At 43.3% G+C, this 14,989-nt stretch overlaps 1 protein-coding gene across 26 annotated transcripts in view; it reads right to left on the bottom strand.

Annotated features, from left to right (window-relative positions):
• Positions 1–14,989, bottom strand: part of LOC123756780 (scribble planar cell polarity protein) — a 261,733-nt gene that overhangs the window by 242,396 nt on the left and 4,348 nt on the right. For 25 of the 26 annotated variants that reach the window (XM_069331892.1, XM_069331890.1, XM_069331891.1 and 22 more), the window contains exon 2: positions 13,031–13,148. In XM_069331892.1, coding sequence (XP_069187993.1) covers positions 13,031–13,148 — 118 coding nt within the window. Of the gene's footprint in view, positions 1–1,364; positions 1,538–13,030; positions 13,149–14,989 lie in introns of those variants that run through there. The other variant, XM_069331887.1, reaches the window with a different exon arrangement.

Here is a 14,989-nt window from a genome sequence, read left to right on the forward strand (position 1 = left end):
GACTACGGGAATTAAACCTCACTTCGCTGGAAGACAGAAGAGTTAGGGGGGACATGATCACCACATTCAAGATTCTGAAGGGGATTGATAGAGTAGATAAAGACAGTCTATTTAACACAAGGGGAACACGCACAAGGGGACACAGGTGGAAACTGAGTGCCCAAATGAGCCACAGAGATATTAGAAAGAACTTTTTTAGTGTCAAGAGTGGTTGACAAATGGAATGCATTAGGGGGTGATGTGGTGGAGGCTGACTCCATACACAGTTTCAAGTGTAGATATGACAGAGCCCGATAGGCTCAGGAATCTGTACACCTGTTGATTGACGGTTGAGAGGCGGGACCAAAGAGCCAGAGCTCAACCCCCGCAAACACAACTAGATGAGTACAACTAGATGAGTACACACACACACACACACACACACACACACACACACACACACACACACACACACACACACACACACACACACACACACACACACACACACACAAACACAAACACACACAAACACACACACGTACTTCTTCATGCACTTACGTAATTACACCCATCGCCCCCCTCCCTCTCTCTCCATCCCTCTCTCTCTTTCTTGGAGGGGTACCAGGTGGAACCCGGGATAGTCTCTCTCCCACCAACCCCTATTCCACCCCTATTCGTTGAAAATGCGCGGGTAAATGTAGGGAGTAACTTCAACACCCTACGGATAACACATCCCCGATTTCATTTCCGACTTCATGAAAATCACAGGGGGTTTGGATTACAGGCGCTATTTCTTAAAGCAATTAATGTAACCTTCCCCGACTAGTCCATGTCCGTCCCGGAGCGCAGACAATTCCCATTACAAATTTGGGTAAGGCTATCCCCAGGCGTCTGGCCTCTAACTTTGGACAGACATACTTTCTTACAGGTGTAGACATCAATTTTACACACACAGTGAAATTCACAATATCCTGAAAAAAATACTTAACTCACTAGGATCTTACCAAGCTTTGAACATATTGTCTTCATGCTAAAATAAACACCATTTTAATTAGTCATTAATTAGAATGTTCTAGTGGATATTAAAATGTTCATACGTATCGATATATAGAATCGGGGTAGTGACGTACCTCAGAGCTCCAAAAAACCAGGTTCTCTGGTCTACGCAGCTCCTCTACTCATTACCCATTTATTGCTCTTCTAAACACTTTAAAATTTAGTAAAAACAAGGCCCGACACAGCTACACGAGTACTTTCTCATCACCGATATATAACCTTACCAAAAAACGATCAATTTGTTCCATCATCGCCACCAAGATAATGAAGGGCGGGCTCTCTGGAGACGACGATTTTGTCATTAATAAAGGGAAGGGAAGACTTACCCATACCGAGGGGTGATGTCACCTTCACCAGGAGATAAGGGTCAGTGCGCGTGACTGCCTGTCTGTAGGGACTGATGAGCTTACAAGCACGCTCAACCAGCGCCTCAATCCTGCATCCACCAGCCACACACAAGGGAACTAAGCTGGCAGACGTAAGATATTTCTTTGTACGATTGTACTAGACAACATTTAGAGTATTTACACCAAAGAAAATATCATTTAAATATGTACGAAATTTACAATGGTGCCATATACGTACTGACAAAACCTAGCCTAACACCAACACTGGAAGTTACATTAAGTGCTGCATATGTAGTGAGGCAGCCAGTCACTGTGAGGCACGTGACCGCCTGGCCCCTGCTCCAACCTTCACCATAGCCTCATCCATTGGCTCATACCGCCCCTGCTGCTCCTGTGTCGGGACCGTAGCCTGCCAGCCAACACGCGCTAACGGTACACTTTAATCACAGGGCCGCGGGGTGGAGAGCAGCCCGGAACAGGAAGGAGGCAAATCATAACTGAGAAAGGCTAAAGGAGGTCTGATTTCAACGATTTCTTGTCTACGAGGGTATACACTCAACCCATCCCCCAAAATTATTCTACAAAATATCAACGGTTGCATCAATGCAGGTTCAGACTTTGTACAATTGAGATTAAATACAAGATAAAAAGTAATGCAAGAAACAAAACATGAAGACGATAATTCTCTCTCTCCTAGTTTTAACATACGTTAAGCTTATTTTGGTGCGTATAAGCACTTGATTTAGCCTACGATAAGTTATATTAGGCCTGGCCTAGGACATTATTATGCTGCTGACTTCATTTTTTGTTTACGATAGGCTACTGTGCATCTTAAATGTTTCAATAGTACAAAATGTGACTAACAACTCATATCTTTACACCCGCCCTCCAGTCGCTCTATGTACTATCATCACTTGGGAGGATGGGGTGAATAGTGAGGTTGGGGAGTAGACGGAGAAGGTGAGCGTCAAGCACGGGGAGTGGAGCACAGTGCCTGGCCATTATTAGAGTACATGGCCGCCCACCCAGCCGTGGAACCTGAGTCACAACACACTGTTCATGACGATCGTATTGCAATATTTCCTCCTACACCTCCAAAGGGAACCTGATCAACCGGGTTGTGATTCATACGTCAGTGTACAGCGGCGTTTAACAAGACCGTTAGCTAGGAAGACTTGTCGGAGACCTGGATCGTGGGGACATTGATCCTCGGAACCGCATCAAGGTAAAGTACCCACAACTAACATACAACTTCCAAAACTATAAAACATTGCCAAACAAAATTAGGAGTTACTGTCACAGCCCACATAACCGTCACCACGAACATCATGGCCAGCACAAAGACCGTCGTCATCATCGCCGTCACTAGCATGACGACGCTGACAGCGACCAGTGTTGCTATCACCTTGCCGGAAATGGTCTCCAAGGCTTTGGTAAGGTTCTCATAAAATCTTCACTATATATTGTCAACCAGTTACGATGGGAAGTATATACGGTTAAATTAGACAAGTATATAGTGTTGACCAGTCAAGTCGTACACGTGTAAGTGAAGATGGAACCAGATGTGTCGGTCCGCGTCAGAGGTCAATACACACGATAAATTCCCTAACACTAACTGGCAGTGTTTCAATTAATCTCTCACTCACACACATACAACTTAGGTTAAAAACTAAATCTCACAACCTAAAGGGAGAGAAGAAATAGGGGAGATACAATGGGGAATAAACAAGATGGACACGGACTGCCTCTTTAAGTTAAGACCAGCCCGTCCTCTTACAAATTACGTCGCTTTTCGCTCGTATGCGCTACGGCCAAAAATTTGCCGTATTGAAATTTTCAAATAAATGTAAATTGATTTTCCAAGTGAAATGGACCCAAAGCAGCAAGTTTTGAGTCATTTGGTAAGCTAGGAGAGCAGGAAATTCGCCTAATGTGTCAAAACGTCATGAAAACCGTTAATTTAAGGTGTTCTTTCCTAACCTAACAGGCTTAGCCAGAGAACCCAAAACAGAAAACTGGACAGTACGTCACTTTCGCGAGCCGCTTTAATTTTCTAGTGCGACCATTTTTGGCCTTAGTGCGCATACGAGCGAAAAGTGACGAATTAGTAAGAGAATGGGTCGGAGAGAACGTGCGGCAAGAAGACATGGGTGGAGGCTGGAAACGCAAGTAAGGCAAAAAATGGAAGCCAACTCCATCATTAATTTAAACCACGATTTTACAAAGAATTTGAACGCCAAGGTTAAATTTTTCTAATAAAACAAGTACTGTACAAGGCTAGTAGGCGGGTCATAAAAGAGCTAGAAACCACTTTCCCGTGGTCACTGTTAGTCAAGCACTATTAGGTAAGCACCAGTTAGGAGATAACAGGTGCATCAAAGTTAGCAGATATCTTCATTGCCTAGACAGAGGAAATATTTACATTCATGATCTCCAGGTTTCTCCGAGGAAGTGCAACACTGAGGGAAATCACACAATCGCCACAAGAAAGAACAGGATACCCTGTAAATAGGTACCTATATATTCTATGGACATGAGCAATGGACAAGCGAGTGAAACCATCACTCACCAGCCTGGCATCTTGGGATAGTATGAAGGCTGGACCACCTTTGTGTACTCGCTTACCTCGTAACGACCAACAATGGCAACCGACTAAATCCGTGAATAACAAATCACGAAATGGGGAGTAACTCTTTGCAGGCGTGTCTTGAAGTTCCATCACTGAACACAATATTAATACTGTATGTAGAAGAAAGATATCGAAAAGCCTTGGACTTGTAATGCTTAGCTAAAGAATTGTCTCGTTGTACTTACGCCATCCTAACCTTGAACGAGAGCTTTTCTGCACATTCTGCTATGCCGCCTGCTCTGAAAGGGAATTATTTTGGGGTGCAGATAATGTACCAGTCCAAAAATATTCCAGTTGTAGATTATGATAGATTTCTCGACTGCATTTCTAGGAAATATAAATTGAGGAATATTTAGAGTTCTCAAAAAGTTTAAAAACTTTATTGAGTGGATTCAGGCTTTGAAAGTTCTCTCTTTTAGTAACTTACCTAGTCTTATATGGAATCGCTAATGTCAACAGTATTCCACTCTAGAGTACCCGTCTCTTGAAAAATGTCAGCGCTGGCTATATAGCTTTTGTTTTAAACGTTCATATTACCCACAATCCTTAATTTTTTGCATTTAACTGCTTTATTTATATGATATACATGCAAGATCTTCAGACGATTTTTTCAATGTCTTTTACATTGTTGTTCTGTTCTATAAAATGTTTTGACTATGGTTCCAGTTTAAATTTCTTACTTTTTCTCCAGTGTAGAAACTGGAACTTTTCCTCATTGATCGTTTACGCAATAGGTACGCTGAATGAGAATTCTTTCAACATCAAGGTCCCAAGACTTTTCAACACACTCCCGCTACACGTAAGGGGCATAAAAATCCGGCCTCTCACTGTTCATAACTCGACAAACAACTCCTAAGAATACCTGATCAACCAGGATGCGATTCATACGTCAGGCTGCGAGCAGCCGCCTCCAACAGCCTGGCTGATCAGAGGACTAACTAGGAGGCCTGGTCGGAGACCGGGTCAGGGATTGTTGATCCCCGGAAGCTACACAGGGTAGATAGAACGTTATGTTTTGTGTGACCCACTAGAAGATTTGATTTACATCAGTTTGGAGATTTGATGTATCCTCTATGATGTCCTCTTTTATAAAAAGAATGACACCACAATGAAGCTGTTACCATATATGAGAATGAGGAAGAATACTAGAACAAGTACAGTATGTTGGGGGAACAAGTTTTCACTATGGATATCCCACATTTTACATTGTATTAAATTTTGTATGAAGTTGAAAACTACCAATTTTGCGTTATTCTGTTTGAGCAGTTTATATGCTGCTATATCTCCAGTTGGTGAGGCACTCAGTCGGTGAGGGGCTCAGATGACGAAGGCGATCTTGAGGTCTGGATATATTATGTCGCCGTTTTCATCGTCTTCCATTGCATCCAAAACCACATCATAGTCTCGAGCAGCTATGAGGCAGGACCGTCGTTCTTGAGGTTATCTTGAGATGATCTCGGGGCTTAGCGTCCCCGCTGCCCGGTCCTCGACCAGGCCTCCTTTTTGTTACACACACCCCAGGAAGCAGCCCGTAGCAGCTAACTCCCAGTTACCCATTTACTGCTAGGTAACAGGGGCATCAGGGTGAAAAACATTTTGCCCATTTGTCTCTGCCTCCACCGGGTATCGAACCCGGAACTTCAGGACTACGAGTCGGAAGCGCTGTCCACTCAGCTGTCAGGCGCCCTCCTTGAACTTCCGAGGAGTTCTTTAAACTCATGTTGACCAAAACCGTGTAGAAGTTGTGATTTAATGTGTTTCAAAACACAATTTTAACGATGTTTATGTTTCACGTTAATTCCATTTAGTCTATTTTTTCCCCAACGGCTTTTGTTACTCCCGTGGTGGAGCGGCGCCAGTAGCGTGTGATGGTGGTGGTGCTGGCGCTAAGTTACCTGGAGAGGGTTCTGGGAGTATTCTACTCTCCAAGCCCGGCCCGAGACCCGCATATCCACTACAGCCATATAAGGGGTTTACAAATTTCCTTGTACAAGTCACCAATCAAGATACCAGCAAAAACAATGAAAGCATCTCTCATTGTAGCTCGAGCCAATAATATTAAATTATCATATAAATTTGAGACATACGGTATATATTACTGGTGGTCATTAACCTACCATGTATGAGCCCTCCCAACGCCTCCACCTCCTTGACTACATTTGGCATCAAGGTATCGTAGGTTAGAGGCTTGTTGTACACCTCCCCTGCCTCAGTACTGCCCCGAACTGATTACACTGCTACTTTCGGGGCTTCTTCCGTCTATAATCCCGTAAGTGAAAGCCGTCCCTACTACCTTACTCCAACCACCACCACCACCAGCTGCATACCATATTAACAACCTGTCCTCCTAATAAAACGTCACATTTTGACGTATACTCTACCAAACTAAAAAAAAAATCATACTAGAAAATAGTAGTGGCTCGGGAAATTAACAAAGTTCTGTTTTCTGTTTTAGGTCATCTGGTAGATTAAGATAAGGGGCACTTTAGTACAAGAGTTTCTTGAAGTTGGGAAATCTTAGGAGGACGGGCTGTTCAAGCAATATACGCGGAAAACTCCAGCACAGATTCCCTCTAATTATTAAATGTCATACTCCAGGCCTAAATAAAAAAAATGAAAATTTTCCTACCCATCTATAAGAGAGAATGTGTTTGTCTGCCTGTCCAAAGTTGGGTGCCAGATGCTTTGGGCTAGTCTCGCTGAATTTTGCAGGGAGCATAGTCTGGTGTAAAGGACGGACATCAGCTGATCAGAATCACCACAATTCAAGAGGGAACAGCCTGCCAGTTTCATATAAATCCCCCCACGACTGATTTTGGCACTGCCCGCCAGCAACACCCGATTAAATATTTGAAAAGAAAAAAAATCTCATAGTAATATGAAAATTCTATGCTGATCTTTGGAAAATGTAAATTTTTGAATTATCATATGTTGCCCATAGTAGCATACAACAGATGATCCTCCTACAGTTTCAAAGGCTTTCTTAAGCTTCACTCTTTTCTCGAGGCCAAAGGGGAACTGTAATATTCACTAATATTTCACACCGCTAGGCAACTTCCACCAACGAACCACCCACAAGCTATTGGGAAACTATTGTATTATATTTATGAGAGTCAGCGATAGTAAGCGTAAAGGAAAACCAGAATGAGAGAATGATAAAAAGATATACAGAAACAGAATAACACACACACACAGCCTGTAGAATGACCAGGGCCGAGGGACTGGAAGGCAGAGACAACATATGGAGATAGACAGCCCACTAGGTATTCAAGACTAGTCGCCAAGCTTCAGCGTTCGAGCAAGCTTGGCATCTAACCCATTTAAGGTTAAGAATAGGTTAAGGATGTTTCGTCCCCAAGGCCTCTAATCATTCGCCATACAGGATGAAATTCGTTCCTCGAATTCCAGCTATTCTGATGAAAACTTCCAGGGAGATGGGGAGATATTTGAAGAGCGTGAAGATTGGGTGATCCCTTAATCGTCAAATGTATAAGTTCCAGAGCCTACTGGGATCAGTTACATTCATTTAAGAACATAAGAATGAAGATAACTGCAGAAAGCCTATTGCCCCATATGAGGCAGCTCCTATTTGTAGCCACCCAATCGCATTCATATGTCTAACCTATACTTGAACCAATCAAGGAACCCCTACTTCTATTATGTTATGCGGTAATTGGTTCCACAAATCATCAACTCTGTTACCGAACCAGTATGGAAACACCGTATGGAATTTGGTTTCACCAGTTCCCTTCTTAATACACTTTATTCACTATTAGAGTGAATTTATTCGCTATTCTGACAAAATGCTCTCTGATGTCTCTTTGTTGCCTATTTAATTACATAGTTCCTCCTGTAACCTCTTGCTTGTGCACCACTCGTGCTAAAACATTGGTCCTTGTATGCCATACATGTTCCACTGAGAAATGCGTATTTGGTGAGCATGTCTAACACATTTCTCCTCCAACAGTATTACTCCGGATAATCGAAGATACACTGACCACAGCATTCAATCTCATAAACGAGAAAGCTGTAAAAGTTCAATGCTGTTGGTCAGGTGACAAGAAAATGTCACAGCCTAGATCCGATATATAGAAAAGTAATAAACAGTATACAGATTTATTAAAACGTGTTCCACGAGACGTTGATAACATTACTCTGGCCAGGCCACCACCACCACTATCAGTAGTCATCAGGAAGGTCACGCTGATAATCCACAGATATTACCAACGATAACACCACCACCGCTCTCCCGTTACTTGCTCCACCACCGCTCTCTTCTTACTTGCTCCACCACCGCTCTCTTGTTACTTGCTCCACCACCGCTCTCTTGTTACTTGCTCCACCACCGCTCTCTTGTTACTTGCTCCACCACCGCTCTCTTGTTACTTGCTCCACCACCGCTCTCTTGTTACTTGCTCCACCACCGCTCTCTTGTTACTTGCTCCACCACCGCTCTCTTGTTATTCGCTCCACCACTCGGCTCTACGTAACGGCCCTGCTCTCTCTAATGGTGTATGTTGACAAATTTATACAAGACTTATTTTGTATTCTAGCAATAAAATCTCCATCGCCGATACAATAACAAATAAACATGAACGAGATCCCTCGGCCTTATCAAGAGGTAATCTATCAGAGGGCGGACTACCTAAACGCTTAGTCACAAGTTACACCCCTGGATGGGGTAGGGTGTGTGACGGAGTGAGTTGGCGTGCGGTCGGTGGAGTCCAGCATACAGTAGATAGGAGCGGGTGTACGGTAGATAAGGGGCGAGCGTTCGGTGGATGGGGGGGGATGGCAGACGTTCGGTGGATGGGGGGTGGCGGGCGTTCGGTGGATGGGGGGGTGGTGGGCGTCGTTGGATGGGGGGGTGGTGGGCGTCGTTGGATAGGGGGGTGGCGGGCATTCGTTGGATGGGGGGGTGGCGGGCATTCGTTGGATGGGGGGGTGGCGGGCGTTCGGTGGATGGGGGGGGGGGGTGGCGGGCGTTCGGTGGATGGGGGGGGTGGCGGGCGTTCGGTGGATGGGGGGGGGGTGGCGGGCGTTCGGTGGATGGGGGGGGGTGGCGGGCGTTCGGTGGATGGGGGGGGTGGCGGGCGTTCGGTGGATGGGGGGGGTGGCGGGCGTTCGGTGGATGGGGGGGGTGGCGGGCGTTCTGTGGATGGGGGGGGTGGCGGGCGTTCGGTGGATGGGGGGGGGGTGGCGGGCGTTCGGTGGATGGGGGGGGGTGGCGGGCGTTCGGTGGATGGGGGGGGGTGGCGGGCGTTCGGTGGATGGGGGGGGGTGGCGGGCGTTCGGTGGATGGGGGGGGTGGCGGGCGTTCGGTGGATGGGGGGGGGGTGGCGGGCGTTCGGTGGATGGGGGGAGGTGGCGGGCGTTCGGTGGATGGGGGGGTGGCGGGCGTTCGGTGGATGGGGGGGGAGGCGGGCATTCGGTGGATGGGGGGGGGGGTGAGGCGGGCATTCGGTGAATGGGGGGGGGGGGCGTTCAGTGGATGGTAGAAGTAGAAGAATTAAATAAATATAACCTCAAAATGTAGCCCTACCATGTATAATTAATTATAAAATTATTCATTGCAATTCTTGATCAAAACCGATAAGTTTCAATCAACACTGGTAAAAATAGTAAACTTATTTAGTTGAAATGATGAAATGGGTTCAAAACTTACATACATGGAAACCATTAATTTATACAATAATGTTTCTCTCAAATTAAAGAAAAAAAATATTATTTGACTGAATGAAGACAAAAAAATAATACTTTCAGACATAAAACTTAATTTTATAGTATAAAACACTATAAAACATGGTAATATTGTTGAAATGAAGTCAACACATTCAATCTTCTAGACTTCAACATCGAGTAGTAGAAAAAGCTGCAAGTCATTATGTAACGTCGGTCCATTCACATCTTCGTGCGTACTACGACCAGGTTTATTCATCCAGAAGGCTGTCGCCATATCCAACAAGACTGCCATCCCTTCATGTCACGTGGCTTGCACATTTAAACAACTCAGAATTACATACCAAGATTCTAAAGGCAAGAGACGTGCACCTATACAGTCACTCACTACGAAAAAAAAAAAACGTAAATATTTGTGTCAACCGTCAAAAAACTAGCATCATATAGACCAGACAATCGACTTTCACTGTGATGACGTCAGGGTACGTCTGCATGCCCATAGCCTACTCCAGAGAGTGTTGCCACACGCTCCACGATCCTAGCGTCTACTTCCAGGTAACCAACGCCACCTTGGTCATATTCATGGGCCTCACTCGACCCGCCAAACACACACCGATACTACAACGTTGGTACAACGTTCGAACAAGTTTTAACACCTCCTAACCAGTTATAACAACCAATATAGCAAGTTATAACAACGTTCTAATACGTCATAAACACGTTAAGCCAAGATGTAACAACTTTATTACAAGTTGTAACAAGCGGAAAAGAGAGACAGTTTCGGTTTGTGTTTCCAGGGGAGTGACTCACCCCCTCCCCCCCTCCTGAACCTCAGAATACCGTCACCCCACCCCCCTCCCTCCCTTCATATTCCCTCTTACCCAAAACAAGCCCCTGCTTCACTCTCACAATCCTGCTTATCCTCAGGCTAAACTTGTTCCACCAGGAGTTACGTTTACAGCCACCGTGGCTTAAGCTGGTAGGTGAGAGTACAGCAGGTAGTAACTCATAAGCAGACTTGTAGTGTAGAGGGGTTAACGCAGTCGGCCCAAGATAAAATTGGCCAGAGTTGATTCCCGAGCAGGGCTAGACGTTCAGGCACGTTTCTTCACACCAGATGCAACTGTTCACCAAGCAATACGTGTCCGGTAATTAAACAACTGTTCTGGGTTGCATCTTGAGGAATGACCTAGAAGAGAACTTGATAAACCTAACAGGGTTTCAATCTCTGGCAAGAGTAAACCATTTAAAATATGACCAAGTGAAGAACCTACAGCAGATGGGCCAGTAAAAGTAGCACTGACCTACCAGTATGCCTTTCTACTTCGTGCACCTACTTCTATTGTTTACTACTACAGGTCACTGGGCGCGGATAGGATACAGAGGGTTGGCCATTCCTATCACCGGCGTCACACCCCAATGATTGTCAGAGTTTTAGTTGTCTCTTATTAAGCGCCCCCTGCCTATCCTGGGAGTGGTCAGTCGTGGAATTCGTTACACACACAGAGCTCATGAACTGATCGTCGATATTAGTTTTGCAAAAAAAAAAAAAAAAAAAAGTTACAGCACAAAAATCTACACGCAGCATATTTTGCAGGTAAAGAAACACCCTTAGCAATATTAATATTTATTCGTGTGGAAGATTGATAAGAGCAATCAGCGTCTACAACAATTGTTTCCCAGTACAGTTTTATAAGATGTGCAATAAAGCAGTTTCAGTTGAATATTGTCCTCCATTTCAGCCACTTGAATTTTAGCTAATTACAGCTACCACAAAACTAAATCTTGTTGAAAACATGGAAATTTGATTGAAGTAGCACTATTTAAATAATATAATGCAAATAATATAATACAAGTTGAATCAAGACCCTGATTCAACTTTGGGAACGATTTAACAGCTACCTTTTGAGTTTCCTTATTCATTCTCCTTAAACTATTTCATCTTTTTTTTTAAATGCCTATCACTTTAACCCCAAACAGGAGGATATAGTCGTCATGGAAGCTGGTTCCTACACAGGTAAGAGAGCAGGATGTAACAGGAAACCGTTACTGGTTGACGTACTGCGTGCCGACTCTCAACTTTTATTTTAGGCGCTTTATTTTTATAACATTAATTACCCGACTGTTACACACACACATTTTGAACAACGGCTGGTACTTGCTGGGTGAATACGCACCTACCCTTGCCGCTGGCTAGGAGGGTTGGAGGCTCGATAAATCTAATATTTATCCCTCACAAATGTATGCATACCCCAAGCCTATATAAGAGCAAAATCAACACCCATACAAATAAGCATTAACAGAACTCTACTGTTTATCTTAAAACACTATTGCATTAATAAAAACTGTTACCACATTATGTGCGTCACTAGTGAAGCACTAGTATAATCGCACTATCTTTTCTGATAAAACACAGAGTATTCTGGCAATACTCATTACTGATATCATGCAGTGCTCATAGAACTAGTAGTAGCAACAAGTGACATCCAGTGCATACTAGTTAGTCTTCCCCCATACGCTTACGACAGCATACTAACGACATATTTACTGCACACACTCCATGAAACGCCATTAACAAAAATGTATACAGTAGTTTATCAGGCTAGCTTATACCACTATGACAACACCGAGAATCCTTTCCTGCGGCTTTTACGTTAAAAACAAATTATAAAATAACAAAATACTACTTTGTCATAATTTGGATGTGAGGTGAATACCAAAAATGTTTTGACCCAAGAGCCCACCAACGAAACCAAGATAAAACTCTGTTTTTAAAAGTTAATAGGAAAATATATGGGCAATAAAACAACTTCGGATACGCCAACAAAAAATTATATTTAGTCATCAAATTTCGGTTTTATTATAAGACGCCAAAATTAGATAACAAAATTAGACACCAGGTTTCGGTTTGGAAGCATGCATAAATGCGTGTACAGTACTGTAACTGCGCTGCAACACTTCCCCCTATCGTGCCCCAACAGGGCTTCGCCATGATGCAACACTTACTTCCAAAAACAAATTGGCCGTCACTCAAAATCGGAAGAGGGGGTCACATATTAATTAAACCTCTGTGAAGGAAATAGGCATTAATGGCTTTAAAAGGTTATAAACGCATGTCCACTACATCCTCAGAAACCTCTGATAACATCAGACAAAACTAATATCTGCAGATATTACATCCAGTTGTTCATGCAAGTGCACAGTCCCGTGCACACCACAACGTCCACTTTTTCAAAGTGGACCACGCTCACGAGTAAATACAATTACATTTTTTAACATCCCTCAACTCTCCACACTTCAAAATGTGAACCCACGAGAACTATTAGAAAAAACTTACCATTTCTAGAGACATCCAATTCCACAAGGTTTTCAAAATTCTGGATATCTGGAGGGATCCTCGAGATTTCATTGTCACTGAGACCCAGTCGACGCAGCTTGTGAAGTCGGAAGAAGTTCTGTTGGATAGAAAAATGGTGACTTATTTTCTTGTCTTTTGGAATGGCATGGTAATCGGATGTCCCTATCTCTCATCACATCCACCCATTACCACTACTCGTAATTATTAGGTTATGGAAATTACTATCAAATCATGTTATATTTACTCTAATAAAGTCTCGTCATTCAAAATCCTATGCGATACAGTTTTGTCAATGTCTCTTGTTATTAATGGTTGTAAACATGTTAAGAATAAAGCTTCAGATTCCGATTTTAATTCCTTTGAACCCTAGGCTAATACATCTTCATGCGCACACGTGCATGTGTGTGCGCATGAAGTATTAAAGAACCCTATACGGTATTAAAGAACCTACTTGTTCTTTAATACTGTATAGGGATCGATGAAAGGGAGATAAATCGATGTTCGTGATGCTGTTTTATCATCAATGATATTTTTATTCGCAAAATGAAGAGGTGAAAATTGACATGTTGGTACTGAAACGGAGAGGGTATATAAAATAAACCTTGCAACCCATCCTCCTGTTTAGATAGTATCTATTGTGACGATCGTCAGTCGTCACGAATTCGTATACACGAATACTTAGTTTTAGATAGTAGTATACTGACTAGTAAGGAATTCTTAAATAAAAATGTAGCTAAAAAAACTAAATATTCCTAAACCTAGCATAGCTCACATATGTACTCTATGAGGCCTCAGATATCAATAGTGCCGATTTCTACTTTCTAATTTCATTGCTCGTCGGTATATATACTATGGTCCTCATCATTACTAAAAGTACAGTAGTACCAAAACAGGCAGATGCCCCGAGACCTTAATATACAGTGCATGGTTATACTGTCAACCTTCCTTTACAAATTGATCATGTCTTATGGTATTGATATCGGCAAAAGCGTGTTTGGATACAGTATTTGAGACTTGACAAATAAGCCCCCCCTTTTGCAACATAGGTCCCAATCCCCCCAGAACCCCCCCCCCCTTTACCTTTAACCTACGGAATATCTGATACACCCCACTACCCAATTTCACTGCATTCTTTCCACACTTAAGCAGTAAAACCCTCCAACCCCCCCCCCCACACACACACACTTCAGTAGTCTAAACTTTCCTATCACCTGAGTAGGTTGCGAGGATCAATGTCCCTATGGCCAGTCTCTGAACTGGCCTCCTGGTTGACAGTCTGGTTAACAAGGCCAATGGATTCTGGTATAGAATCTTATGTAGGAATCAGCCCTGTTGACCAATCAGATACCCTTTGGAGGTGTTTATCAAGTTTTCTTGAATACCTGGCAGAATATTCAGAGCAACAATCGAAAGGCTCTGGGTTTGATTCCCTTGACAGGATAGAAGTTTTTGGACACAGATTCCTTTCAACTGATGCCTCTGTTCACCTAGCAGTAAATAGATACCCGGGGACTTGGACAACCGTTGTAGGTTGCAGCCTGGAAAAGATCAGCAGTTGGCCTAGGAGACCCCTCAGTAATTCCAAACAAACTTCCTGTCCCTGACTTAACTAGAGTATATAAACACAGTAACCCCCTCCCTCCTCCATTTTACCTTTATAACTTTCACCAAATTCCGAATCAAACAACTAACACCGTTCCACTTGGAATACATAAATACTGTATATGTATTAATGAAACAAATTACAGTACTATCATTATTAAAATATACTGAGGATCTGATTAGTAATTATTTATAAAAGTAGGTACAGCATTTGTATCCTTTATTGAACCACTATAATTAGTGCAGCTTTTTTGGCATACTTAAAACAAGACAGCAGAGCATCACTGTGTTGAACAAGGTTAATACAATCTTCCTTGTCCCTCAATCAACAAGGTT

Source organism: Procambarus clarkii, chromosome 26 (assembly GCF_040958095.1).
Source record: "Procambarus clarkii isolate CNS0578487 chromosome 26, FALCON_Pclarkii_2.0, whole genome shotgun sequence".
NCBI lineage: Eukaryota > Metazoa > Arthropoda > Malacostraca > Decapoda > Cambaridae > Procambarus > Procambarus clarkii.